Here is a 27,983-nt window from a genome sequence, read left to right as displayed (position 1 = left end):
AACTCAGGATCCTTATAATTATTTGAGTTTTAGACTTACTAATCAAGCTGTTTTTCCCTAGAAGATAGTTATTCACAGAGACAACTTAAGGACTTTAAATGATTTTCAAAAATTGTTAGATGATATTAATTGGCTTTGCCCCTATTTAAAGCGTACTACAAGGGAGTTGAAACCTTTGTTTGATAGTCTTAAAAGGAGTTCTGATCCAACCTCCCCTAGATGTTTAACCTCAGAAGGATTGCTGGCCTTACAACAAGTGGGAAAAGCTATTGAAGAACAATTTGTCACTTATATAGATTACTCCTTGCCTTTACACCTGTTAATTTTTAATACGATTCATGTGCCTACAGGATTGTTATGGCAAAAGTCTCCTCTAGTGTGGATACATTTGAGGATTTCTCCTAAATGTTATATCTTGCCATATTATGAAGCAGTAGCTCAGACGGTTATCCTTGGAAAGAAGCAGGCACTAACTTACTTTGGCAAAGAGCCAGATATTGTGAAACAATGTCCTAAATGTATTACATTATCTCCAATGCCACATTTAGGAGTTAATCCAGGAGGTCTAATGCCTAATCATATTGGGCAAATGGATGTAACTCATTATGTGAAATCTGGAAAATTAAAATATATACATGTTTGTATTGACACTTGTTCAGGATTTCCCTTTGCTTCTCTGCATATAAGAGAGGCCTCTAAAAATGTAACTGATCATTGCCTACAAGCCTTTAATGCCATGGGATTGCCTAAACTTATTAAGACAGATAACGGGGCATCCTATTCTAGCAAGAATTTTACTTCATTTTGTAAAGAATTTGGCATCAAACATAAAACTAGAATTCCTTATAACCCCATGAGACAAGGAATAGTTGAACGTGCTCTTTGTACTTTAAAAAAATTGACTATATAATCTCGTTCTTTATATATTCAAAATAGTAATGGTTTAAGATAATATTTTTAGAGAATGTGCATGTCAAATTGTAAAAAATGTTTGTTCCTGGTGTCCTCGGTTCCTACCTGTTTCCACATAATGGTATTAATTCTTGAGGACCTATACTTAATCAATTGCTGCAAATGAATGCTCTTATTTCTGATTAATAAATAAATTATACACATGTGACTATAATAACTTTTCAAGCATTCTAGTTACAATCTCTCTTCAAGAGAAACAATTGAAAGTGTAGTCACTGCCCATATAATATTAAAACTGACTATAACAGTCAAGTATTTAAGTGGTTTTGTCAACAATTTAATAATTCTCAAAGACAAGGTATTGTGGAACTTTAAAAACTCTATCTTCTTAAAAACAAAGAAGGGGTGAAATTATACCCCCATGCACATTATTTAAATCGTACTTTTATTTTTAAGAATTTTGAAATTTGGACGTCAAAGAACTTAATAAATGCCTTATAGTATCTTAAAACTAGACATAATTATGTCTAGGTGAGATGATAAGGATCCACTTATTGGCACATGGCATGATCCTGAACAGAAAGTTAATATGGGGAGAGAGGGAGTGTCTCTGTTTTTTCCACAGAATACTGCAGAAGCATGCTAGCTTCCAGAATGAAGCCTGTGACAGGCTGAACTGTGAGTTCCTGAGTGCCCTGATAGTGGTGACAGGAAAGCTGTGTTGAGCACACAGAGAAAGAGGAATCAGGGAGAGCAGCAACTTGCAAACAAGATGAAGAAACTTCCTATCTCCGCCATGGGCTACAAGGAGAGCCTATTTCTGCAATGACCTTGGCAGTAATCCTGGGCTTAGGAGCCACAGGTGCAGGAACTGGCATTGCTTTTTTGGTCACCTCCCAACAGCAATACACCCAGCTTAGCCTTGCTGTGGACAGAGATATACAAGAGATACAAAAGGGCTTGAAAAATCTAAAAGACTCCCTTGGTCTCTCTGTCTGAGGTAATGTTACAGAACAGATGAGGCCTTGATTTAGTGTTCCTACAAGAGGGAGGGCTATGTGCAGCCCTCAAAGAAGAATGTTGTTTTTATTCTGATAAGACTGGCTTAGTTCAAGATAGCATAGAAAAAGTTAGAATTAGTTTAGAAGAGAGAAAACGTAACAGAGAGAAACAAGAATATTGGTATCAAAATTGGTTTTCTTCTTCTCCTTGGCTCACTACCCTTCTTCCCAACCTTTTGGGACCTTTCGTGGGTGTTTTGTTGCTTTTGTCTTTTGGCCCTTGGGCCTTTAATAGATTAACCAGTTTTGTTAAGTCACAGATTGAAGCTGCTTTAAGCAAGCCAGTTGCAGTTCACTACCATCAACTAGATATCCAAGACTCAGACGAAGATCTCCTTTCCACCGATGCAGAAAGAGCAGCTGCTGGCCTCCAGTTTTCCACCCTGGCTACAAATGCAGAGGCCCCTTGGTTCCTCAGGCTGTGGAGACAATAGAGATGAGGAGAGTGACCTCAAGCTCCTAATATATCCTGAGAGCCACAAATTGTGGTGTTACGAATGGCATAATTCTTAGATACAGCTCACAGAGGCCTTGCTGAATCTGAGGTTGGCAATTCTCCTTTAGGAGCTGCACAGGACTCAGACCTGTACATACTGGTTCATGATAATACGAATTCAGTATGGGCACCAGCGTGAGTATGAGGCTAAGTGCTGCAGGGGAAGGTCCAACTAGACTGCTTCTGAGTTCCCTGAGAGACACACCTGGTTTGCACGGAGGTTGGTATCTAGTTCCAGTTACAACCGAAGAATCTTTCTAAGGCTCTGCCTCCCCTCCCCAAAAGATACCAAGAGCCATGAGTGTGGGTCGTGACAGCACCCATGGGAGGAATCGGGTCAATGCTCTCCCAGCCACGGTTAATGCCCACTCATCCAAGGATGAGAAGATCATTTGATCACCTCAGTTAAGTGTGGCCTTAATAAAGTTAATTCAAAGGGGGTAGATGTTGAAGACCATACCATAAGAAAGTAGGCCTTTCACTGCCTCCCACCCTAATAAGCCAAATGGCCTTGTGCCAAGGAGCCGGTCATCACCTCCTCCTCCCTGTCCATTCCTGGCACCAGAGACCCTAAAAGCTGAGTTATAGTCCCCTTTTCCTTATCTCTTCCTGACTCCCAAGACTTCCAAGGACATGAGTTATGTTCTGAGCCCAGCCTGACACCCGGGACTCTTAAGGAGGGATCTACATTCCAGAGATAGGACTCGGAATGCCTCCCACCTGCAGTCTGAATTCAGCCTTCATGTCCCCAGATGCCCACTTCTTTGTTCTTTGTTAATTCCCCCTCAACCCCTCCCTATTTCCCCTCGCTGTGTGCTTAAAACCTGGCATTTCAGCCTAATAAACTGAGACCTTGACAGGAATCCTCCTTGGTCTCGCTCTTCTTTCTTGCTCATTTCTCTTCAGGTTTGTGGTCCCCCTCGCACCCACGAATAACTGGGTCCTGCTGGATGGGACACCCAAGGAAGATGTTGTTTTGTCTCCCATAGCTCATTACAGACTTCCCATGAATGACTCCTCCCTAGGCCAGACCACAGAGGATGCACTCACCAACTGAATTACAGTGACTAACTCGGGGCATGGCTATTGCCTTCTACAAGTCCTGGGAGTGTGGTATAATGACCACTTGCTCCAGTGATTGCCTCATAGTCTGTGACACAAGGTGAAGGCACAAACACCACTGTTACTGCAACTGGCCTCAAATCCCAGCTCCACCTGAGGACACTTTAACCTCTCCATTCAACTCATCAGTGGCATCATAATTCACAGGCCTCACATCAGCTAACTCCTACAGATGAACCTCAGGGAGCAGAACTCACCATACACTGCAGGTACAATAAATTATCAGTTGCTACCAAGCAAAAATGGGCCCTAGTAAACCAGAAATATGCATTTAATAGGCAGTCAGAATGAGCTAGATACCGCTGTTTGCAATCCTCCTGCCTCCACTTACTAAATTCTGGGATTAAAAGCATAAGCCACCATGCTCAACAGAAAAGACCTTTTAAAAACTGTATATGAATAGCAAGGATTTATGGATTGAACTTACCAACCAATATTTTATTATATGATAAAGTTCTAGTATATTATATCCCACATATTCATACCCAAGTTTTAAAGTTCAAATCAAGTATTCACACAACTGCAATATCTTGTCTTTGCAAAACCTCGCTACAGGTGTGTCAAATGCTATAATCAGTCTATCAGATAGATACTGACTGTGGTTTAAAAGACAGAATCTAATAACATTTAGGAGTTCCACAGAGCTCGGAAAGTGAAACTAACAGGTAACCATGGAATGGGGTGAATTTTGCACATTAGCTGGTAAGTCATTCCAAAAGCATTAAAACTTATTTCAAAGATTTCAAATGTACAATTACTTTTGCTGTCACTCAAAGCATAGAATCAACATTGGGAGAGAGAGACAGAGAGAGAAAGAGAGGCAGAGGCAGAGAGACAGAAAATGTTTTTATTGGTTTACCCGAATGAATAACTTTAATGAATACAACTGTTTCCCCAAACATTTTTTCTATATATTATAATTCATCTAGCAAGATCAGCAAGTGGGGAGGAGGGGGGAGAAGGCCAAGTGAATCATTTCTCCCATCCATCTTCCTATCAGAATGAAAATATGGCAAACTGCATATTTGAATAGGCCAAAAGGGCACACAAATAGAGAGCTGCTGCCTAGAGCCTGGGTCTAACATGGTGTCCCATAAAGGAAGAAAGCACAAAGCACTGGGACCTGGGCTTGCTCAGCCTCAATTCCCTTGCTTGCTACTGGCAACCAAGTTCTGATTCTGTGACTGCTCAGTTTCAAGACTGGCCTCCTTCATATCTGTAGCCACGCTAAGCACATGCCTAAGCATGTACATGCGCAGAGCACCCTTACCGATGGGCATTCCTAAGCACGTGCCTAAGCGTGTACATGCGTTCTCTCCACTGGACTACAGGATCCTAGATTTGCTGTCCTGTGGTTTAGAAATCCATTCATTAGGCTGAAGAAGAATACTCCATCCAGCCCGATGCTGCCCCACCCTGCTTCCTGTAGCTTTATAACCTGCTTGCTAGTGAACGTGGAATCAGGAAGAGATAAGCCAGTAGTTTTATTATAAGAATGACAAGAATGGTGGTAAGCAGTTGCTATAGGGTAAGACCTGAGAAATGCCTTCTGATTTTGAACCTTCCTTTCTGGCACTTCTTAGCTGACAGATGAGCTTCAAGGAGCCCCAGCAGGTAGGACCTGAGAAGGAGCCTGTGCACAAATACAAAGAAACTGATTTGTGTGCTGGGGACATGGCTAGGCTGGCAAACTGCTGCAGTGCAAGCACAAAGTCTCAAGTTCAATTCCCAGAAGGTCTAGTTTTCTGTTTTGCTTTTTTTTTTTAAAGCTAAGCATAGCAGTACAGTGTGAGCCTTTAATCTTAGCACTGGCTAAGCCTGGGTTGGGAACATCCCTGGGGGTTAGGACCAGTCAAACCAAATCAGTGAGCTCCAGGTTTATTTAAAAAAATAAACCCAGACTCTAAATACATAAGCAAATAAGTAAGGTAAAGACTAAGAAAGTTACTCAAAGGCAACCTCAGGCCTTCACATGCACACAGACACCTGTGAACACACACACGAGTACACACTAATACACACACAAACCCACATGCACACACATACACGTACACACATACGCGCACACACATTCACACAAACATACATGTCCAGGCACACAAACATATATACACATGCACACACATGCACAAGCAACACATATGCACACATGTACACACATATAAACACACATACACACACACACAAATACTTTTTAGAAGAGATTCTTGTTGCTAAATCCTTACTTTTTTTTCTAAAGTGGTCAGGGGAGTACCTGAAATTTATCTTGTCACTCATTTCCCAACTTCCCAGAATCAGCTGTATTTATTATTCCCCTCCACATTTCAGAGGGAAGGATAAGCTTTATCTGAGGGTGAGATATTGAATAAACAGATGATTCAGGTTCGGCAGCTTCCAACCCCCCTTTCTTAGCAATGTTTGGTCTTAGTAGTTGTTGTTGCTTCCCTATTCCAAAGTGAACTGGAATCCTAGTCATGGAACGCATGCATAAACCCTCCCCCTATTCAAATGCAGCGGTTTCCAACTACATGGCCAGAAAGCCATCACATCTCAGTAGACGGCATGCACCGTGAAGATGAGCCAGATCTGCTTTGGATAGGTCTATAAAGCCTGGCAGAGGGAAATTTCCTATATCAGTCCAGCATCAAAGGAGAGAGGTGAAGCTACGAGGAAATCATCTAGCAAGTTGTATATGCAGGGAGCAGCCAGTTCCTGAGAATGGCTGGGTAGTCAGAAAGTAGTCATGAGCCGCTCGCTGGTAGCTGGGGACAGCTAATGTGCAAGGGATGCACAAAACCACATAACTGTGTATCATAGAAACATGTCTGTACAGAAGAATTCCTACTAGGATGGGATGCATTCCACACACAGACTTCTAGCCTGCAAAAATGGGCATCTGTGCAAAGCCACCACAAGAAAATCAAATAAGAAACTAACAGAAGGGAAAAGAATATTCATTAGAAAAGACGTCTTCATACAGAAGATAAAATTACGAATCAAATTTGTTGACATGACAGTAAAAACAAAAACCCAAATAAAGCTGCCTTACTCATAGAGCAAGAGCTCATAGCAGGCACACAAGGGCTGAGGACCATCGTGGACAATCCTTCAAGGGATAGTCTCTTGTGCACTGTGCATTCACCTGTCAACAAAGAGCTGAAAGGCCAATAGCAAAGCAGGAGAAGATAGGCGGGACTTCCGGAGAGAGAGAGAGGCACTCTGGGAAAGAGTCCTAGGTGGGAAGAGTCTTCACCTAGATATGGAGGAAGCTGGACATAAGAAACGGAGGAGAGGTAAGTAACCAGCCATGTCACTGACATAGACTTGTATAAATGGGTTAATATCACTAAAGTGCTAGTTGGGGAGCAAGCCTGAGCTAAGGCCATCAGCATTGTAAATAAAATAAGCTTCCATGTCATCATTCGGGAACTGGGTCGGACATAGAGAAGACCAAATGGTTACACAAAAGAATAATAAATGGGAGAGATTTAAAAAAAAAAAAAAAAAGGCTTGCATGGGCTGGAGAGATGTTTCAGGGGTTAAGAGCATGCACCGCTCCTACAGAAGACACAGGTTCAGTTACCAGCACCCACATCAGGTAGCTTATATTCATTAGTAATTCCAGCTCCAAGGGATCTGATGGCCTCTCCTGGCCTATGTGGGTACCCAAACACATCACACACACACACACACATACACACACACACACACACACACACACACTTCCCATCATCATCATCATCACCACCATCATCACCAAAGTTTTTTTTAAAAGGGTTAATAGTTCAGAAATATGGTAGCAAAGGTTCAGAGGGAAGGAAGACAAGGCAGTGGCTAGAAGTGCTGACTCAAGCACCACCTGGAAGAACAGGTGATAAAATCATTTCGGATAAGGGGAAATCATATTAACTAAAGCTCCCATCAAAGTCAAACAACCTTAATGTAAAACCCATAGAGTCACCAAGAGGAGCGGAAGGGAAGGAATTGAAAAAAAAAATGTTACTCTTGATTAGAAGCCAACAGATGGTCATGTAAAGAAATAAAAATGTAAACATCACTAATTAAAGTCCCCTCGAAAAGGATGCCGCAAGACTTCTTTGAACTCACTGCACAGGGCCAAGAGATGAGGGGCGGGTCTGAGAGCTCAGCTTCAGCGAACACCAATGCAACTGCGTGACACTTAGTCCTTTACCACCAGAAACCTCTGCCCGGCACCGCGGGGCTACACTGTAGCTGATAATCAATAGAAATATAATGTATTTTATCCCCAAGAAGCCAGAATGTGCCTCCCCACACTCCCGGGTTGCCAGGATACAGGCAGGTGATTCGATCCCTAACAAATGGAATGATGACCCAGAAACTTGGTACCCAACATAACTGTGAGGAAGCCATCCTTTGCCACCATGGCAGAAGTTCTGGAGCCAAGTGCCCAAGACAAGACTATAGTTTTACGGAGTGGTTTGAACAGTGTTCTTAGCTGCCTTCCTGTACTTGCAACATTCTGTACAATGCTCGGCATATCGTAAGCACCCTTTCTGCACATATACTAGGGTAGAATCCTGTTGTTTCGAATGCCCGGCTATGCACAGTATTGGCAGAGCACACGCTTAAAAAGCAAAAGACAAAAACCGTAAAACTCTTGAACACACTTAGCACCTAATATTTCCATAAGCCCTAGGGGTTCCCTACACAGAACCTTCAAACAAAAAGCCAACTGTCTGTGAAGTGTGCCCTCCCTAGAGCACATTATCTATCCCAAATGTAAGTTGAAGAATGGCGTCTGTTACAATAAGGCTCGGCTTTAAGCACCTGACTGCACTTGAATCATCAAAAGCTAAAGCATTCCAAATCGGTAAAAGGAAGTGCAGCTGGGTCTCACCACGCTTGTTTGCTGGAATTCGTCGGAGATTTCAAGGGTAATGATTCTAAAGACTTCTAAAGTGTTTATTCTCGGTTCTAACACTTGCTTTGAAAGCCCAAAGTGGAATCAAGTTCATTGCCCACTGTGAAGGGATTAAGGGATGGTGTCACGGCCATCTTTCCTACTCCTACTCTAGGATATGAAGACCAGAGTAACACATAACACTCCTGGGGTTGCACAGGGATACAGCCCTGTGGCCAGTGGGTTTGACCGGCTCAAGGATGCACTCATAGAGTTGAGGACAAGTCTTCCTTCACAGGCATGGTTCCAGTATCCCAATCTGTATCTTGATATAAGGTCTCAATTTCCAGTCTTAAACTGCAGACTCTTTAGTTTGGCAGCCTAAAGCAACCCAATCAAAGGGTGATCTACTCAGGGCACAAGATCAGCTTGAGACACCCCCTTGATGGCATGTTTCAGGACTGAATTGGCTCACAATTCACCTAACTTCCCTTTGCTAAGTTGAATACAGAAGTCTCCTGGGATGATCAGATGTGAAGGAAATTTGGGTCTTCCTAGGTAAAAAAAAAAACAAAAAAACAAAAAAAAAAACACTAACAGATTTTTCTTCACTCTGAGACAGTCTCATCTAATCCAGGAGGGCATCAAACCCCATATGTGGCCAAAGATAACCTTCCTCTTGCCTCTTCTTCCGCAAGTGTTAGGACTATAGATGGATACCACCATTCTTGGTGTATGTGGTACTGGGAATCCAATCAAGGGTTTATGCTTGCTAGGCAAATGCACTTCCAACCGGGCTACTTACCCAGTTCCTTTACATACAGTGAATTTTTCAAGCTTTACCTCATTCCTGTCAATCTTGGGAGTAAAGTACAATGTTATGTTACTACAGCATCATATTACTGATCAAATTAATTGAAAACATTTCCCAAAATTCCTCCAGAGAAATTAGTGCCATAAAACTAATGATTTGAGCTTGTTTTGTTTTAAATTTAATGTATAAGTGCATTTTGCTTAATGTGTATCTGCTCATGTGGAAGCCACATGCTGGTACCCACAGAAGCCAGAAGAGGGCATTGGATCCCTTGGAACAGGAGTTACAGGTGCTTGTGACATGGGTACTGGAAATCAAACCTGGGTCCTCTCCAAGAACAGCAAGTGCTCTTAACTGTTAAGCCATCTCTCCAGCCCCAAGATTTAGTTTCTATAAAACAAATTTTAGGCCTGTCTTTTCTCCAGATTCCTCTTTGTTCTTACTGCTTTTTGTTTGAAAAAGTTTTAGTTCGTTGTAAGGTCACCGTCTTTCACATATCTTGCATTAAGCCTTTGGTCCTCATTTGTCCCATTAAATAAGATCTGACCAGATGGATACCCCTCCACTTTCTCTCCTGAGCAGGTTTTGAGCAATTAAATATGATTATTTTTACTGCATATTTTATGTATCAGCCAGATGTTATCTGTGGTCATTTCTGGAAGAGATCACTCTATGGAGGTTATAAAATACTTATTTTCTTTTGGGAGACAGAACTCCTGAGTATGATCAGGAAACCACATGAAATTGATTTACTCTTGTATAGCTTGTTCCAGGGACAAAATAGGCCAAATAGCTCAGCATCTGTGAAAGCAAAGGTCTATTCAAAATTCCCTTCTTCATAGCTTTGCATTCTGCTTGCGTTGTGTGAGAAACAGAAAACAAACAGACCCCGTCTGTGTGAATATCTGTTTCCCACTGTACTTTGCAGCTTCCCAAAGAATTGATTTGGCCTCTGGAAGCTGTCTGCTTACGACACAGTAAAGTGGTGGCTCACGCAAGACCTTGCGTGCAATGACTTGCCACGTGGACACGCTCCCAGATGTCCCTGACAGTTTCTGCACAGCGCTTTCTGTTTTTTTCATGCAAGCTAATTCATCTGCATTTCTCATTAGCGTCGAAATGATCCAGAATTAAGCCAAGAATCCGTAATTGTAAAACCGCTCTGTGATTACACAAGTCATTTTCTCCCCATGTGGACACAAATTAGAACTCAAATAATTTTTCCTAAAACAAATATAATCTCTTAAAAAATTGTAGAACTTCAGGTCATCTAAAATTATGACATTATAATCAACAGAAACACTCAACCACGTTTATCAAATGGCTAGGCAGAGGCGGCCTCTAACACACTAAGTCAAACCGAAGTTACTGCACAATCATAATTTTGAATAGTAGGGTAAATCTAAAGACAAGAAGAGCATTTCAGTTTGAAAAACCAGACCATGTCCTGTCAAATACCTCAAGATGTGCTGGTGTGGATTCTGGCTTCAGCTCAAGACTGCATCTCACTGTGTAGCCCATACTGGCCTGGAATGCTCTGTGTAGTCTCCTTGTAGACTAGGATGGGTCCGATGTCATTGAGACGTGCCTCCTAAGTCCCTTTAAGCCCCCATTTCATATGAGTGCATTAAGAGTAAAGCTTAGGCCTATCATGTTTAACTGCAACACTGTGACCATTTGAAGGGGAAGAGAAAGCTTGTCCCTATTAAACTGAATCTTTTCACACAGAACATGGCAGTCATTCCCAGCCTGGGTAAAACATCTCTTCCCAGGACTCAGAAGTACACAGGTCTCCTTATAGGAAAACATGGTCACCTTAGAAATGACCTGTTCCCGAGTTTAATAGCAACGGCCATCAGCTAGGACCCATTACAGTCATCTGCGCAACATGTCGATAAACAGTTAGGTAAGAAGGACCAAGCATGTCTCATGAAGTGTCCCAAAGTCCTTAGGACAAATTGTCCCTGAAAATATAACATTATTTACCTCTGGGCCAGGCCATACTCAGCAGCTTCTGAGAGGGTTGAGAGACTCACCAGTCTTAGTTTCCTGCACACATCACAATTGTCCACAGGGGTCAGTTCCAGTGGATGCCTCACATAAATTAAAATTGAAGATAATGATGCCCGTTCACTTGATCAACTAAAATGACCAGCTGGGTTTAATGGGAGGAAAACAGAAACCCCACTGAAATTAGAATAGTTCTGAAGGTGATGGGTGTAATTATTTTCCATAATGATTCTTCTCCAAAGGTGACTGACCACTGTGCTGGCGAGCACCAGGGCCGGATGGAACATGACGAATCTGGATGCCGCACTCAGAGCTAAGGCACAAGCCAGGCGTCAACGCTGCGCCTCGGTGCTGGGGAAAGCAGGCCTTCTTTTCCGCTCTTGTGTTAGTTGTTTCCTTTAGTTAGCGAGGTGCTTTGTGGAAATTGCTTAATTGACTCCCGAGAGGCAAATTCTAATTTAGATCGGTACAAAGTGTTTTCTCTTTCTAGCCATAAAACATTTTCTTGGATTTGTTCTAATTATCCTTGGGGGTGACATGATCTTGGGTCTGAAAGCTGTGTTATGTCATCTGCCCTCACCCCTTCCCTTCACAGAGGCAGACACAGGGCAAAGGATGCATAGACTGGACTGAGGTCTTAGAGAGAAGCAGAGGCTGGGCTGGACATGAGTGCAGGAGAGGATGGACAAGACTGACTAAAGCCGGTGTGCTTCTGCTCATGACACCAGCAGAGGCATTCAGAGGAGGGAGAGGAGGGAGGGAGGGAGGGGAGGAAGGGAAAGAAGAGGAAGAGGAGGGAAGGAAGGAGAGAGAGAGACAGAGAGACTCAATGAAGAGACTCCTTTTCCAAGGCTCAGCTTCTGCAGGTGGTAGAGATGTCACAAGCTGACAAAAGCTAGGGGGAAGAAGGAGCCACAGAGCAAAGGGACATGCAGAACATGAAGCCAGTCACATGTCACAGCTGTTTGTGAGTCCCTAGCTGCATGAAGGTGACCCTCAAAAGTAACTGCCGGCGCAGCAGGATTCCCATCTAGCTTGCTGACAACCTGTTTGCTTACTTTTGGAGTCCTGGGTATCAAAGTCCAAGGCTTCTCTCACAGGCCACACAAGCATGCCATCCCTAGACTGTGGCTACTTCTCCAAGCTTGGCCTTACCTGTGTATGTGCACACACACACACACACACATGTATGTATATGTGCATATGTGTGTGGGGGAAGCGGAGACCAGCCATTGTGTCCTTCCTTAGATGCAGTTTGACTGGTTTTTAGACAAGAGCCTGTGACTCACTGCAAAGAAAGATGCCTGGCCACGGCTGGAGTTACAGGCAGATGCCACCACATGCCCAGCTTTTATTTTTCTTCATTAAAAGAAATAATTTAAAGAGATAAAGACAACAAAGACCACCAAGCCAGGCAGGAGGTGCTCCCAAGCCAGGCAGGAGGTGCTCCCAAGCCAGGCAGGTTGATGCTCCCAAGCCAGGCAGGAGGTGCTCCCAAGCCAGGCAGGAGGTGCTCCCAAGCAGGGCAGGAGGTGCTCCCAAGCCAGGCAGGAGGTCCTCCCAAGCCAGGCAGGAGATGCTCCCAAGCAGGGCAGGAGGTGCTCCCAAGCCAGGCAGGAGGTCCTCCCAAGCCAGGCAGGAGGTGCTCCCAGAATTTTTTTTTTTTTTTCATTTTTTGAGACAGGATTTCTCTGTAGACCAGGCTGGCCTTGATCTCATAGTGATCCACCTGGCTCTACACCTGAGTTCTGGAATTAAAGATGTATCAACACTACCAACACTACCAACGCCTCCCCCTGCTGGAAGGATTTTTTAAGCTCCAGCCCATACGACCCACCCCCAGGGCACCACCGAAAATACACAAAATAAATAAATAAGCACAGAGATTTTTTGTATTTAAAAATTCAGCGATATCCACATTTTCTTGCAACATCACAATCTCATTATCAAAACAATTACTAAATGTTTAGTATAGCACAGAGAGTCAGGTGGACACCCGGGGCAGGGCTCCACATTGGTAGGCAGCACAGGGGGGCAGAGTATCCCCTTGCAATAGCACCCATTCTCATTTTTATCACAGTTTTAAATGTATTTATTATGTGTCAGAGGTAGGGGACACGAATGTGTGGATGTCGGAGGCCAGCCTTTGGAGCCGGCTCTCCCCGTCCACCCTGTAGTTGCTCAGAGCTGAACAGGTGTGCCAGGTTTGGTGACAAGCACCCTTCCCTCCATGGCCCTGCCTGCCCTAGGATCTCAGGTCTCAGGCAACTTCACTTCACTGTACATTCAGAATTTTCTGCAGTACAGGCTACTAGAAACATTTTATTCTGAGTTTTTTCAGAGGAAATCTTCACAAAATTAATAAATGCGGACCTCCTGGTAGTGAAGACCATTTCAGCCTTTCCTGATCTGAATCCACATTTAGATTCAGCTGGTTTGTTTCCCTTTATTGTTTTGAGTTGATTTCAGGGGAGATCTTAATGGGGAAAGTCAGTTAGCTGTTCCGAAATTACATAACCTTAGCAATTATGCAAAAACATTTTTTTTTGAACAATTTGTTGTAAGATGCTTTTCTGGGCTGGCTGCTGACCTAAGACATCGGAAGATCATGATAAGCCGCGTAGCGTCCAGTCACGTGATGGTAAATCTGTGAGGAAAGCCAGTTTCATTAATTAATAATTAAGCAAGCATACACATTAAGTAGTAATTACACTATTGCACAATAGTAACTTCCCTCTGTGCTGCGTTAGCATGCCTTTCAGCAGAATTTACACCTGATCTATATAACCGGTGCAGCTTCCTTTGCAGGAGGTGGCGACTCGCTCAGTTCTGACGTGGTCAGTCTCCACTCCTTCCAAGGACAGTATGTCTTCACTCACCTGTCTCTCGATGTCTAAGAGCAGAGAACTGGCCCCTATCCGGAAGAGGTCAGGCGTCAGCCACTCGTCCCCTAGTTCCTCCTTGACCAGGGAGAGCCACGCCAGGGACTCCTTTGCAGTGCGGATGCCTCCTGCAGGCTTGAAGCCCACCTAAGGAGGAGAGAAGAGCAGCCACTGTCACCAGACCGATTTCAAAAGTGTCCCCACGAATAATGAGTCTTGCGTCACCCTTTCCTTCTTAGACTTTTTCACCTCAGCAAAGGGAGGGGCCTATTTCAGCAGAGCCTTACCTGAGCAAACTTCAAAATAACTTTTCCAAGACAAATGGGAACTGGGCCATTGCTTCTGAAGGGGCAAGAATGAGGGTGCATGTCACGCCATAAACCCCACTGTCTAAATCTGAAGAAGCCAAGGGAAGGGTCAACAGATAAAATACACCACAGGTGTCCATCCAGTCTACACTGATCCAGTGAGCTTTCACCTGGAGGTGCAAAGTACGTGAGTACTTAAGATGGGATCCGTGTGGCCACAAGGTCAACCTGATCAAACTGCCAGCTGTCAGCAGAAAGAACTGACAGTTGCTTCAGTCAACTGAGGTGCAGGCGTCTTCTCTGAGGCTGTACGCTCATGGAGTTCTATAGAGCAGGCCGACCATTAGTGTAGGCATGGGAGAAGGTATATGGGGATGGTCATAAGCCAGCCCAGTTCATGGCTGTGAGTGATCTTGAGCCCATGCTTTTTCATAGGACGTGTGTTCAGTTCTCAGCACTCATGTTGAGGGGCTCTAGCTCCAGGGGTTCTGGTGCCCTTTTCTGGCTTCCTCAGGCACCCACACATACAGGATGCATACAGACACACAGGTATGTATGCACACATGCACACATAAATCTTTTAAGAAAAACAGGAAGACATAGCAGAAATCAGCCAATTTAAGTTGTTTCTACATTATGTCTGATATCCATTAGAAAAGAACAGGTTATCAGGCTCCTGTCAGCCTGCACTTCTTGACATCCACAATAGTGTCTGGGTTTGGTAACTGTCCTGGCTGGTTTTGTGTCAACTTGACACAGCTGGAGTTATCACAGAGAAAGGAGCATCAGTTGGGGAAAGGCCTCCACGAGATCAAGCTGTGGGGCATTTTCTCAACTAGTGATCAAGGGGGAAGGGCCCCTTGTGGGTGGTGCCATCTCTGGGCTCGTAGTCCTGGGTTCTATAAGAGAGCAAGCTGAGCAAGCCAGTGGAAGCAAGCCAGTAAAGAATATCTCTCCATGGTCTCTGCATCAGCTCCTGCTTCCTGACCTGTTTGAGTTCCAGTCCTGACTTCCTTTGGTGATGAACAGCAATGTAGAAGTGTAAGCTGAATAACCCCTTTCCTCCCCAAGTGCTTCTTGGTCACGATGTTTGTGCAGGAATAGAAACCCTGACTAAGACACTGTGTATGGGATGAATCCCAGGTAGGACAGTCTCTGGATGGCCTTTCCTTCAGTCTCTGCTCTACCCTTTATCTCTATATTTGCTCCTGTGAGTATTTTGTTCTCCTTCTAAGAAGGACCGAAGCACCCACACTTTGGTTTTCCTTCTTCTTGAGCTTCATGTGGTCTGTGAATTGTATCTTGAGTATTTGGAGCTTTGGGGCTAATACTCACTTATCAGTAAGTGCATACCATGTGTGTTCTTTTTTTTCTTTCACTCAGGATGGTATTTTCTAGTTCCATCCAATTGCCCTGCAAGAGCCTTACAAATACAGAGACAGGTGCTCACAGTGAACCATTGGACTGAGTGTGGGGTGCCCGTTAGAGGAGTTAGAGAAAGGACTGAAGGAGTTGAAGGGGTTTACAACCCCATAGGAAGAACAACAATATCAACCAACCAGACCCTGCAGAACGCCCAGGGACTAAGCCATCGACCAAGGAGTACACATGGCTCTATCTATATGTAGCAGAGGATGGCCTTGTCAGTCATCAATGGGAGGAGAGATTCTTGGTCCTATGAAGGCTGGATAGATGCCCCAGTGTAGGGGAATCGGGGGCAGGGAGGTGGGAGTGGGTGCGTGAATGGAGAAACCCCCTCATAGAAGCAGGGGGAGGGAGGATGGGATAGGCAGTTTCCCTTGCGGGGGGGGGGGGGGGGCTGAGAAAGGGGATAACATTTGAAATGTAAGTAAAGAAAATATCCAAGAAAAAGCAAAAGAAAAGAACAGGTCCCATGTATAATAATCTCATGATGCCCTGGATTCGCCTGTCCTAGGAGTATAACCATCCAAACGAGTGGACAAATCTATACCCACAAGCTGCCAAGCCACACTGGGGCTTTCTTCAGATACATCACACTAGCAGGAGGCACCACGAATAGCATGGAGCAAGGAGCCAAGGAAGCAACAGGGAGCTTCCCTGTGAACTTGACCACTGCCGCAGAGCAACCAGAAGCCTCCCTATGAATCTGACCACTGTCCCGGAGTAGTGTCACGAATGGAGCGAAGTGGTTCCCTGCCTCAGTAACACACAGACAGCTAGCTCAGCAGGCGTAGGGCACTTGTAGCCATTGTTGAGGAATGGCAAACAACCAAATCACATGAAGCCTTGAGCCGACAGCAGCATGCATGGCGACAGAGGAGACTCTGCAGGTTGGACAGTCCTCCTAAGAGATTTTCTATAAATATATTCCAATGTCAACAACACTGTTCAGTTATTCTTTTCAGAAAGAAGTTCTTATATAAGTTAATATTCTTTAAGGGAGAGAATATAGAAAGCATAAATCTGTGATGAACTCAGTCATGAAATATTAAACTGTAGCTTCTCAGGGGCAGCGCCAAGTGCAGTCTGGGAAGGTGGGCTTTTGTCCCATACCACGGGGCCTTTCTCTTAGCCTTGCTGTCAACAACTTAAAGGCCATGCCTGGCTCCCAGGTGTATAAACAGGTTCTCCTTGCTGGGTATCGAATGTTACAAAGCAAACGGGATGTGTCCTGTGCTTGGTCTTTGCTTAACATTAAGGAGGGCAAGAACAACCATAAAGAAAGTATATAAAGACAAGCCAAATAGCTCTCCAAACTCCAGCCTGGACCACTTGCTCTTGCCTTGCTCTCTGATGCCTGTTTTGTGCTGTCTGAAAGCTGTCCTGGGAAGGGACATGACGTTTACACCTGAGAATTCCCACAGGTCAGCATCGCCCGTGATCACCCACTCAAGAACTATTCCTTTAGTTCCCAAAAATATGCTTTACCTCTAAGATGCTCATGAAAACACATGGACACCAAGGGAATACTGCAGCCCCATGGCCACTAAGGCTGAGAGCCTGGGAACCCACGTGCATAGGCAGCTGAATATCTGATTTTGACATCCTTAGGCCAACGCTTTATCAGAAACCTTCTGTGACCCAGCAGAAATAGCTTGCTGAACGACCTTAGCAAGGAGTCCCCTGGGCCTAACTGGTGGTGACAGTTACAACTGGAGGGAAAAGATGAATCTCTCCTCACACAGCTTCTCTTTGAAACCAAACCAAACCAACAATAACAGGAAAACATTCAGTAAACTGACAGATCTGTACCAATGCTGGAAGACCACCAAGTAGCGTGCAGGTGGGATCGGTGTCCTCTGCAGACAACAACGGCTACTTCTCCTACCTGTGCATACATGTGAGTTCTTTTAGAGAAAATTCTAGGAGAGATTTCCTCTCACAAGGAGCACATTCCATGGCAGTCTCTAATTCCAAAATAATTCTAAGCTGTAGTCACTTATAGAGTCCTAAAGACATTCTGTCCGCAGGTAAAGCATTAAAGGTCTGCTTGAGGGGAGGTCTAGGTGGCAGAAATCAAGATACTGGTTTTTAAAAGATGCCCCTCATGAAGGGAAGTCTCATTATATTAAACGCACACACACACACACACACACACACACACGAATGCACACATAGACACCTATTCAACTATGAAAAAAATTTCTTAGATAATTTGTGACTAGGCAAGCAACTTGAAGTGAAAAATCCAAATTCTGTTTTTAAGAAACACCTCGTATGCATTTTCCCTTTTACTTCGTACATTTCAAAAAATCCTGTGTTATTCTTCGAAAAGCTGACAAAAGGTAGCATATACCCTCCTCAGCTCGACACTCTTCCAAACAGCACGTCCTCCTTCCATAAAACACACACACACACACAAAAATGGATATTTAATTCAAGAGCTACAGGACGGAAGCTAGCTTTTCCCTGCTGTTATGCGGCATTTCATTATTCTGTTTAATAAGTTCATCTCCTCGAGAATTTTCTCTTCACCTCATATTATTAAAAGTAATAAGTTTTTCTGGACCGGGGGTTTCCCAACAGAAAAACCAATTTACGTGTGTCCTTCAATAATGACAGGAGAAGATGATTTCCCATTATCCTGCCTACTTTTCCTATCACCACCACAGCTTATCATTCAATAAATGTTACCCCACGATTCTTTCCATTCCGGGAGGAAGTTAAATCTCTATATTAACCTGTTTTCGCCAGCCAACGCCTTGCCAGAAAACCTCTGTGTCGCTGCACAATTAGTTCCTTAAAGAAGGCATTTAGGAACCTCTTGTCAGTGCTGAAACTGTCTTCAGTTAATAAAAGGACACAGAGTGAGTTTACCTCTTGATCACACAGTGCTCCCACACTCATACTCACACTCACTACGTTAATCACACGCCTTCCCCCATTGAGTTGTTCTTTTGTAATGAAAGATAAATTAAACATTTATCTTAATAAAGGCGACTCATTCACACCTTCGGCATAGGGAGCCCGTTATCCTGTGGGCTGTGAGAGGAGGGTTATAAATAGCATCCTCTTCACTTTGAAGGAAGGTTTGCTGGCAACAACTTACCTTGTTTCCAGTTTTCCAGAAGAAATCTCTAATGGCCCGCAGCATCACGATGGCGACCGGGAAGGTGGCGTTTACTGTTTCCTTTCCGGTAGAGGTCTTAATAAAATCTGATCCTAAGACAAAAGCAAGGAAAACTCCCAGGTTAATTAGGAGCTTACTCTTTACACTTAAGTCACTGAAGGAAATGAGTTGTGTGCAGCCCATCCCCAACTCCCTAACCCCCCAGTTCCCCCCCCCCACCATGGAACACTTTATTTTTTTGGTAATTATGTGAAAATACTAAAATGAAAAGCTCCCTTTAAAATAACTCTGTTTCTATGTAAAAGCCAGAAGAAAGGGAGAAGACATGTACATTGCTGTCTCTGGGCACACACAGCCACTGCAATTATACCCCTCAGCAGCAGAAGCTGTCACGACCAGGCCTGTGCAAGACTGAGCCGTCATTCCTCAGTTATGGATGAGACCCTACTCTTCCTGCTAAACTTCTTGCTGCTGGGTCAGTTCTGGGGAGGGGCAGTCATTGTCATTGGTTTAATACCCATGGCTGTGCCCAGCAGGCACTGAGGGACAGTTCTAAACCCAAAGTTACATGACCCTGGTCAAAATTTGTGGGTCACAAACAAAACCTGGAAGACACTAACGTATGAAAGGGAGGAACAGATGGTTGACAGAGGGTGTAGGGCAAGAAGCAGGTAATAGAAGGGTGGGTGGGGTTTAGGAGGTGGGTGGGGTATAGGGATGGTGGGCAGGGTTTGGGAGGTAGACAGGGCATAGGAAGGTGGGTGGGGTATAGGAAGGGTGGAGAAAGAGTAATAATACATCACACACTTGTATAAAATGAAAAAACATTCTGTAAGAATTTTGTCTTTCACCACCAGATAAATTAAATTAGTCACTCGATGGATTCTCATAGACTCTGGTACTCTTGCCTCTATATTTCACAGCTAATTAAAATCAAGTTGGTTTGTTTAATGCATAACTGAGATGAATAAAAACAATTTTATGCCCTGTGCTCACTACCATGTATCTTGACATGTCCCACGGCACTGTGGCATGCTTCCTCACTCCCGCTCATTCTCTCACACTCGGAGGAGAGCACACACGCAGCACACACACAGAACAAATGCAGCACACACACGTGTGACAGCCCCAGAACTGTCACCCACCGGCTGATTTCTGTTGCACTAACAAAGCAGACCTCCCACACAGATGAGGATTTCACGGAAGATAGGGACCCTTTCATAGCTGGCAGATGTTCCCCACAACTCCCTTCTCTTGAGTCTTAAACCTGTTTGTGTAGTTTCCAGGAACAGCAGGAGACACATGATAACAGCAGCAGGGATCAGCACCCCAGTGCTCCATGGGGGTCAGGAGCACAGCAGAGCCTCAGCACTGTTACCAGGCACTGATACAAGAACGATCTTCAAAGAGGCCACTGGGACATGGAGAAGCTAAGTAGCTCTTTTGAAGTCACATGGTACAAAGTCTGTCTGTCTCACTCTGTTTCTATCTCTGTTTCTGTCTCTGGCTCTGTCTGTCTCTCTCTCTCTCCCCCTCTCTCCCTCTCTCCCTTTCTCTATGGGTGTGTATGAGTGATTTCAGCTAAACCAGTGTACCTTAGTTTATCTGTTAGAATTGTCCCATTTATCTGGGGCCACACAGTCAGTCAAAACGGAAACACCTTCCTTCACGTGGTACCTAGCTCAGCAGTGCTCAAAACCCAACTCATCCATGCACAGTATAGGACCACCATATATGGCTAGAGAAGAAAGTTCTGGGTGCTACTTCCTAGAAGGGTGAAAACCAATCACGATGCTGTATACTGTATCACACACACACACACACACACACACACCACACAAACACACATACACACACATTTAAAAAGCTAGAGTGTGAGCTCTGAATGCTTTTATTCACCAGGAGAAATGACAAATGACTGAATACATATATTCACACAGATCTGAATATCCCAAGGAGTATGACTACTGAAATGTCACATGGTCATTCTATGTTCATTTGTCTCATCTTAACTGAATTGCATTTTTAGATGAAAGAAGCCCATGTTCTGGATCCCCAACAAAGACCAACTGAATCAGACTTTGAGAAACACACACATACACTTGGGTGCAAGTTCACAGCTCTGTCCAAGGAATCTGTGCAACAATGCTTACAATTAATTTGAGTCTCTCCAAGTCTATCGAAGAAATGTGGGACAGAACATGAAAAACAACCTAAATCTTCCCTTATAGTTGTTTTGAAAAGATACTTCCAGAGCTATTCTGTACACTGGAAGACTCAATTAGACACACCTTTATTATACATGCTGGGAAATGTCCAAGCAAATGCACACTCTTCCCTCTAAAACCATGGCAACCCTGGAGTATGACACGAAGGGTTGGGAGTCAGCCTGGTGTCCAGCTCTGGCTTACACAGTAGCCATGCAACTTCAATCTTCCTCCTTTCTAGAATGGGTCTGAAAATCCCTACTGCTTCAGAGAGTTACACGAGGCATCAGAAGGGATAATATATGTAAAAGCACCCAAGTCCCTCAAGGACTACAACACACAAACGAAGCAGAGGCCTTAGGTAGGGCCTCTGTGTTAGCATCTGGGCAGTGGCCCCCAATCTTTCTAAGCAGCAGAGATTATGGGTCATTCTGCAGGGAGAACAGAAAACCAGAATGCCACGAGAAATTTAGACAGGAAAGAGTGTGTTCATGAGGGTTTGGAGGTCACAAAGACTCTTGGGAATCGAGCCAGAATAGCATGCAGAGTGTGGCAGGGCTCTTGCTCACTGTGCTGACTCCGATCTGCAGGGAGAAGGGAAGAAGAAAGAACAGTGGGGAGATAAGGAGCGAGGCACAGTGTTGGCAATGAAGGAGCCCTTTACTTCAACCTTCCAGCCTTTATTGTGGATTTCTCATGAACATTCCTTAGGAGCTCAGTGTGCGTGTGTGTGTGTGTGTATGTGTGTGTTTAAGACTCTCCTTTTAATAGGTATATTTAGACCATTAACATTTAAAATGATCATTGATTCTGTTGGATTAATATCTACCATGTTATATCTCTTCCATTTGTTACATTTTTTTAAATTTTCATACCCCCTTTTGGGTCTTCTCTGACTTCTTTGAAGATTCTACATGATTCCATTTCATTTCCTCTCATCATACCAATGATACTTCTCTCATATACTATTTAGAGACTGCCCCAGAGTAGTTAATACACACTTCATCCCAGTCCATAGTCCACACTACTATGCCTTTGCCTTTTAATAAAGAGTTCCTAAATTGTTTCTTCTGTCTGTCAAAGTCCTGCTGTTGCTCACTAGAGTTCCGAGTTTCCCCCGGAAGGCCTTCCTTTAACACTTCTGTGGGGAAGGTCAGCTAGCACTGCCTCCCTCAAGATCAGAGAAGAGGGACAGCACCACTGTTACAGAGCTCCACTGTTACGGACTTCTTTCCCTCACTCATTGCTGACCTGGTTTCTGATGAGAAGTGTGCTGAGGAAATTTCTTGTCTGTTGGGGTCATTTCCTTTGTCTGTTGGGGTCATTTCCTTTGTCTGTTGGGGTTATTTCCTTTGTCTGTTGGGGTCATTTCCTTTGTCTGTTGGGGTCATTTCCTTTGTCTGTTGGGGTTATTTCCTTTGTCTGTTGGGGTCATTTCCTTTGTCTGTTGGGGTCATTTCCTTTGTCTGTTGGGGTCATTTCCTTTGGCTTGGGTAGGTAATGTGTTTTCTTTCTCTGGCTTTAGGTTTTCAAGGTTCCCTGCTGCCTTTGATTTTCCCCTATTTGTATATGCCATGGCTAGGAACAATTTTCTTTGTCAGTCTCTGGCTTTCTTAAATCTGTGATTTATGGCCTGTCCTTAATTTTGGAACATTTCTAGCCATTATACTCCCTCTATACAGTTCCTCCCTTTCTCTATTCTCTTTCTCTTTCTGATACTGGAATTACACCAGCATTATAACTTCTGAAGTTCTCCCCACGTTTTTGGAGCTTTTGTCTTTCCTAAGGACTCTGTCTCTTTACAGTTTAGTCTCAGAAGCATCCATCAACCTATTGTCACAGTCACATGGAAAAGCAAGATCTGGAAGTATTAAGGACCATGCTAGGTCCTTCCTTCCTAGACATCAGGTGCGAACTGAAATTAGAATGCATAACACATATGGTATATATAAGGAATGCTACGGAATATGTCAGATAAATATGATGGTCAGAAAGAACTGCAATGTTTGAATTAATCCCTTCAACTAGACTGATGCAGGGACGATGCATGGGCGCCATTTGTTACAGACAAAACTGAAAGAGAAGGTCTGTGGGAGGGCCTGGCCATCAGACATAACCACTGAAATACACAGAGATGGCACTGCCTCCACGTAAGCAAGCTGTTAGGGGACACAGTGATTATATAAACATATGTTTTAGGGGGTGCTACTACTGGCCTAGGGACAACTCCGCATATGTGAAGCCCAGGGTTTCATCAAAGCTTCTGTTATGTTTCTTACATTAAAACCACTATAAAGGGTTTTGAACCTGCAAACATCTGGCTTCTGTCCTGAGGGCAACATGAGGTCTGATCACATGACTCCAGGGTTTTCCAATGCTGCATTCACTGTCTGTCTTGGAAATCAGGAAGAAGAATGGCAGAGAATCACACAGCATACAGTTCAGGCATTTAGGAACTGGCTTTCATTAGATTTCAGGAAGAAAAAAAAAAATCAAGATTTGATTACACCGAATATTTTAGAAAATACATTCTGTCAGTGCTTTCCCACTGCTGAAGAACACTGGACTCTCTAGTGAGACTAGGGAGCCACACTTTAGTTTCATTTCTCATTTTAATATCATTTCTCCTGCCCTTTGCTAAACAAAACTACCTCAGAGAAATACATGCTGCTTTCAGAATCATCAAAAGCCCTAAACACAATCAACTCTCCTCAGAGCACATGTGAACCCAGACACAGCCAAACCTACCTCAGTGTGAGTTTAAACCCAGCCACAGCCAACTGTACCTCAGAGCACTGTGAACCCAGCCACAGTCAACCCACCTCAGAGTGAGTGTGAACCCAGCCACAGCCAAACCTACCTCAGTGTGAGTTTAAACCCAGGTACAGCCAACCCTACCTCAGAGTGAGTGTGAACCCAGCCACAGCCAACTGTACCTCAGAGCACTGTGAACCCAGCCAGTCAACCCACCTCAGAGTGAGTGTGAACCCAGTCACAGCCAAACCCACCTCAGTGTGAGTTTAAACCCAGCCACAGCCAACCCTACCTCAGAGTGAGTGTGAACCCAGCCACAGCCAAACCTACCTCAGTGTGAGTTTGAACCCAGCCATAGCCAACCCTTCCTCAGAGCTAGTGTGAACCTAGTCATAGCCAACTCTACTTCAGAGCGTGTATGAATCTGGCCAACCAGACCTCCCTCATGCTGAGTTTAGGAGCCAAAACCTTAAGAGAAAATACCTCCCCATCAGCATAAGCTATCCTACAGTTGGTCCACAAGTTTAATGACATGAACTAATGCCAAAACTAGGTGGGAAAGGCCTGAGACGGTCAGGAGTGGTCCAATCAATGGACCAGTGCTCAACTGTGAGTAGCTGAAATTAAAATTAATAATAAATACACTGCTTTACATAAAACTGTATTTCTTATTTTTCTCATTTGGCACCTTTAGCTCAGCTCTCTTCTTGTGGTCTAAGGCTACTCAAAGCTTTCCTGCAGCCTGTAATTACAAGTCTCCATGGTACTGTTTCATTAAAAACTTCCATTAAACAACAGCTGCCCCTGTATATGGTCTTCTAATCAATTTGGTCAAAGACAATGACTTCTAATCAGCTGTTGATAAAAATAGAAGATGAAATTTTAATTCTAATAGATTAACCACAAACTCAAGACAGTCTTCAAAATCCATCTAACTCGACCCTCCAGTGGATTTAATGACTATTCAGCAACTCATTACTAAATAGAACAAGACGAACATTTTCCAGTTCATTAAAGAAATGTACTATGTATTTTTGCATTGTCCTCATGATTCGTTACAGGGAGTCTTAATTACAAGATAATGGATAATGGTTATTAAATGCAGACTGCAGTAATGAAGCCCTATTCATTTGCGAGCCTCAGAGACTGCAAAGGGAGGAAAATAAAATTACTAGCTTCAAAAGATTAACGGATCAAATTATTATTCAATTTTCAAAATCTCATTCAGACTTCATAGAAACAAGAAGAGATTAAAAACTAGTATTAAGACCAAAGTAGTACATTTACAAAAATAATATCTTAGGGCTATTGCTGCATAATAAGCTTCAGATGTGATTATTTTTTAAAGTATAACTAACAATGGGAAAACATACATTTTTATTTCCTGAACAAATCTTATTTATGATCCAGGCAGTTTCTAGTAAGACCTGAAAGCCTGGGTGCCCATGGAAAATGTGCTTCAATGCACAAAGGGGAACACAATGGGAGCTGTTATTAACAATGTGTGCTTTACTAATGAAAAATAGGGTTTAAACTCGACTACTGCCGGAGAACGCCTGTCCCTAAGCGAAGTCGCATGGACCCTACAATAAGAGCCGCTGAGCACGCTGTTCATTAGCTTTGTGCTTCCTGTGGCTCCCTGAGAAGTTACCCATTAGAGGAAGTGGGAAAGGTTGTTTTTTTTTTTTTTAATGGTGATTTTTTTAACACTAATTTACACTTACAATCCACAATGAGATACTTTTTAAAATAAACAGGATGTATAAAAATATGAGGCACCAGATTAAAACCTATTAGACTCGTTTGTTCCATATGAGCTTAAAAATAATTTAGGGTGAGAGATAAAGATCCAATTTCATGGTTGAAAAATGTCTAAAGAAGGAAGTTGGAAGCAGCAGTGGAATGCAAATCTTCAATCTAAGAACAGTCGTTCCACCAAGATGTGGGCACGTGATCCATAAAATGTCTTCCCGTGGGAGAAAGGGGAAATGTCTGGAGAGAAAGACAGACAGATGGACAGATGGACAGACAGACAGACAAGCAGGCAGGCTGGATGGCAGGCAGAAAAGGAGAAGGTAGAGGAGAAGAAAAAGGGAGTGGAAGAAAGGGAGGGGAGGATCTTTTCTCTTCAGTTCACTCTCTCTCTCTCTGCAGACACAGCAGTGACAATGCTTCTCCCTGGGTCCAGTCCATCGTATGAGTGAGGCGGCCCCGTAAGAAGTCAGGCGTACCCAAACAGAATGGGAACCAGAAAGCAACTACAATGTCAGGGTTTGAAATCTCTCTAAAACACCAAGGGTGTGCTTGGCTCATGGAAACCACATGCCTTGAAGTTGGTCTCCTCCAAATAAAAATGAAGATGTGGTCACTGAGAATAATACAAGACAGCGTGATTCAAAACAGACTGTGGAGTAGAGGCCCAGCCTGCATTGTTCTTGGTAACTAGTAGTAGTGTTGTGGGGACATTGAACCGTATCAGCAGCAGTCTAGACGGGCTCGTGGCTCAGCGGGTCAAGTGACTGCCTAGCATGGGGGATCCCCAGTACCACATCGGGCCAGGCTCACACCTGCAGCGCCAGCATTTGGGAAGTGAGCCGGGAGCATCATGGGAAGGCCCTCTCTGACTTCACAGCCATTCTGGCTAACATGAAATCCCACTATCCAGCCCCACATGGGAGTGGGGGCTTTCAGGGATAGCTTTATACTCCAGAAGTTCCTTTTAAAATATTTTGTTTAAAATAAATTTTGGAACCGTGACTACACTAGAAACTAGTGAATGACCAATGCTGCAGCGTAAGTCCTAAGAGTGGACGTTGGCTGCATAAGTCCTAGGAGGGACATCAGCTGTGCTGTAATCTTGTAAACACACTAAGCTTTATTGTCATGGCTGGTTTGCAAATTTCAAAACAGACAAGCTTTACTTAACTCAAGTGGCCAGTCTGATTTGTTCAGCATTTTGAACTATGAATCACAATAGTGAATGTCTGAGGTCTCAAACTTTTCTGTCCATAGTCTCTATTGTTATATATTGTTAGTTGTCCAGAAAATAGGTGTAAAAATCTACAAAGAATTTCCAAACTAAAATGTTGGGGTCCCCACCCCCGCCCCCCATTTTAGGGTTTCTCCCTCTCCTTGCCCTGTCCTTGCCCTCTCCTGTGTGAGGCTGAGGAAGGAGAGCCATGGGGACATCTGGGACAAGAACAAAGGCCCTGCCATAGGCACCGAGTGGACTACAAGAAAATTATGAGGTCACAGGAACGAAAGAGGAGACAACGGAAACTAACTGCAGAGCCAGAAGTGGTTACCCAGCCCTGTGATCCTCGTACTCAGGAGGCTGAGGCAGGAGGACTGCATGTTTGAGGCTACTCTGAGTTAGGTAGTGTGAGAACCAGCTGAAGAGAGAGGGAGGGAAGGAGGGACAGAGGAGGAGCTGGGGTGTCTCCACTATCTGACAAAGGAGAAGCACACACAGTGATGAGCTACATAGTTATCTGATCTCGCATTTTAAACTGTATCTAGTATTCTCTGAAATTTCCTACTGATTCCAAATATTGATCCCAGAATGCAGTTTGATTTACCTATTTTATTGATCTAGATATTTGGAATTGTGTAATGTTTGCTCCAGGTAGAAAGGGGTCAGAATTTGAAAACATTTACCCATAGGAGACTAGGAGCCCCTGACAGCATCTAACTAAGCTCTCTGTCCAGGAATTGGATTCTGTTCTCTGTGTGCAGTGGCCACAGAGCCCTGTGTCAGATTCCCTTGGACCTGGAGTTACAGGAGTATGAGCTGTCCAACATGGGTGCTGGGAATTGAACTCAGGTCCTCTGAAAATACAGTGTATGCTCTTAACTGCTGTGCCATCTCACCAGACCATCTTCTTTTTTGAAAACTTACTTTGTATGCCTCTGTGTGTGTGTGTGTGTGTGTGTGTGTGTGTGTGTGCCTCTGTGTGTGTGTGTGTGAGTGTGTGTGTGTGTGT

General features: G+C 43.9%; 1 protein-coding gene across 2 annotated transcripts in view; it reads right to left on the bottom strand.

The window, feature by feature from the left end:
• Dera (deoxyribose-phosphate aldolase) overlaps window positions 1-27,983 on the bottom strand; it is a 100,271-nt gene that overhangs the window by 6,733 nt on the left and 65,555 nt on the right. Inside the window, exons 7-9 of one of the 2 annotated variants that reach the window (XM_021164758.1) lie at window positions 19,019-19,131; window positions 14,177-14,326; window positions 13,168-13,944 (exon numbers count right to left, since the gene is read on the bottom strand). In XM_021164758.1, coding sequence (XP_021020417.1) covers window positions 13,888-13,944; window positions 14,177-14,326; window positions 19,019-19,131 — 320 coding nt within the window. In that variant the 3' untranslated portion in view covers window positions 13,168-13,887. Of the gene's footprint in view, window positions 1-13,167; window positions 13,945-14,176; window positions 14,327-19,018; window positions 19,132-27,983 lie in introns of those variants that run through there. The other variant, XM_021164759.1, reaches the window with a different exon arrangement.

Source organism: Mus caroli, chromosome 6 (assembly GCF_900094665.2).
Source record: "Mus caroli chromosome 6, CAROLI_EIJ_v1.1, whole genome shotgun sequence".
NCBI classification, from domain to species: Eukaryota; Metazoa; Chordata; class Mammalia; order Rodentia; family Muridae; genus Mus; species Mus caroli.
This window is presented reverse-complemented; position numbering and strand designations above follow the sequence as displayed.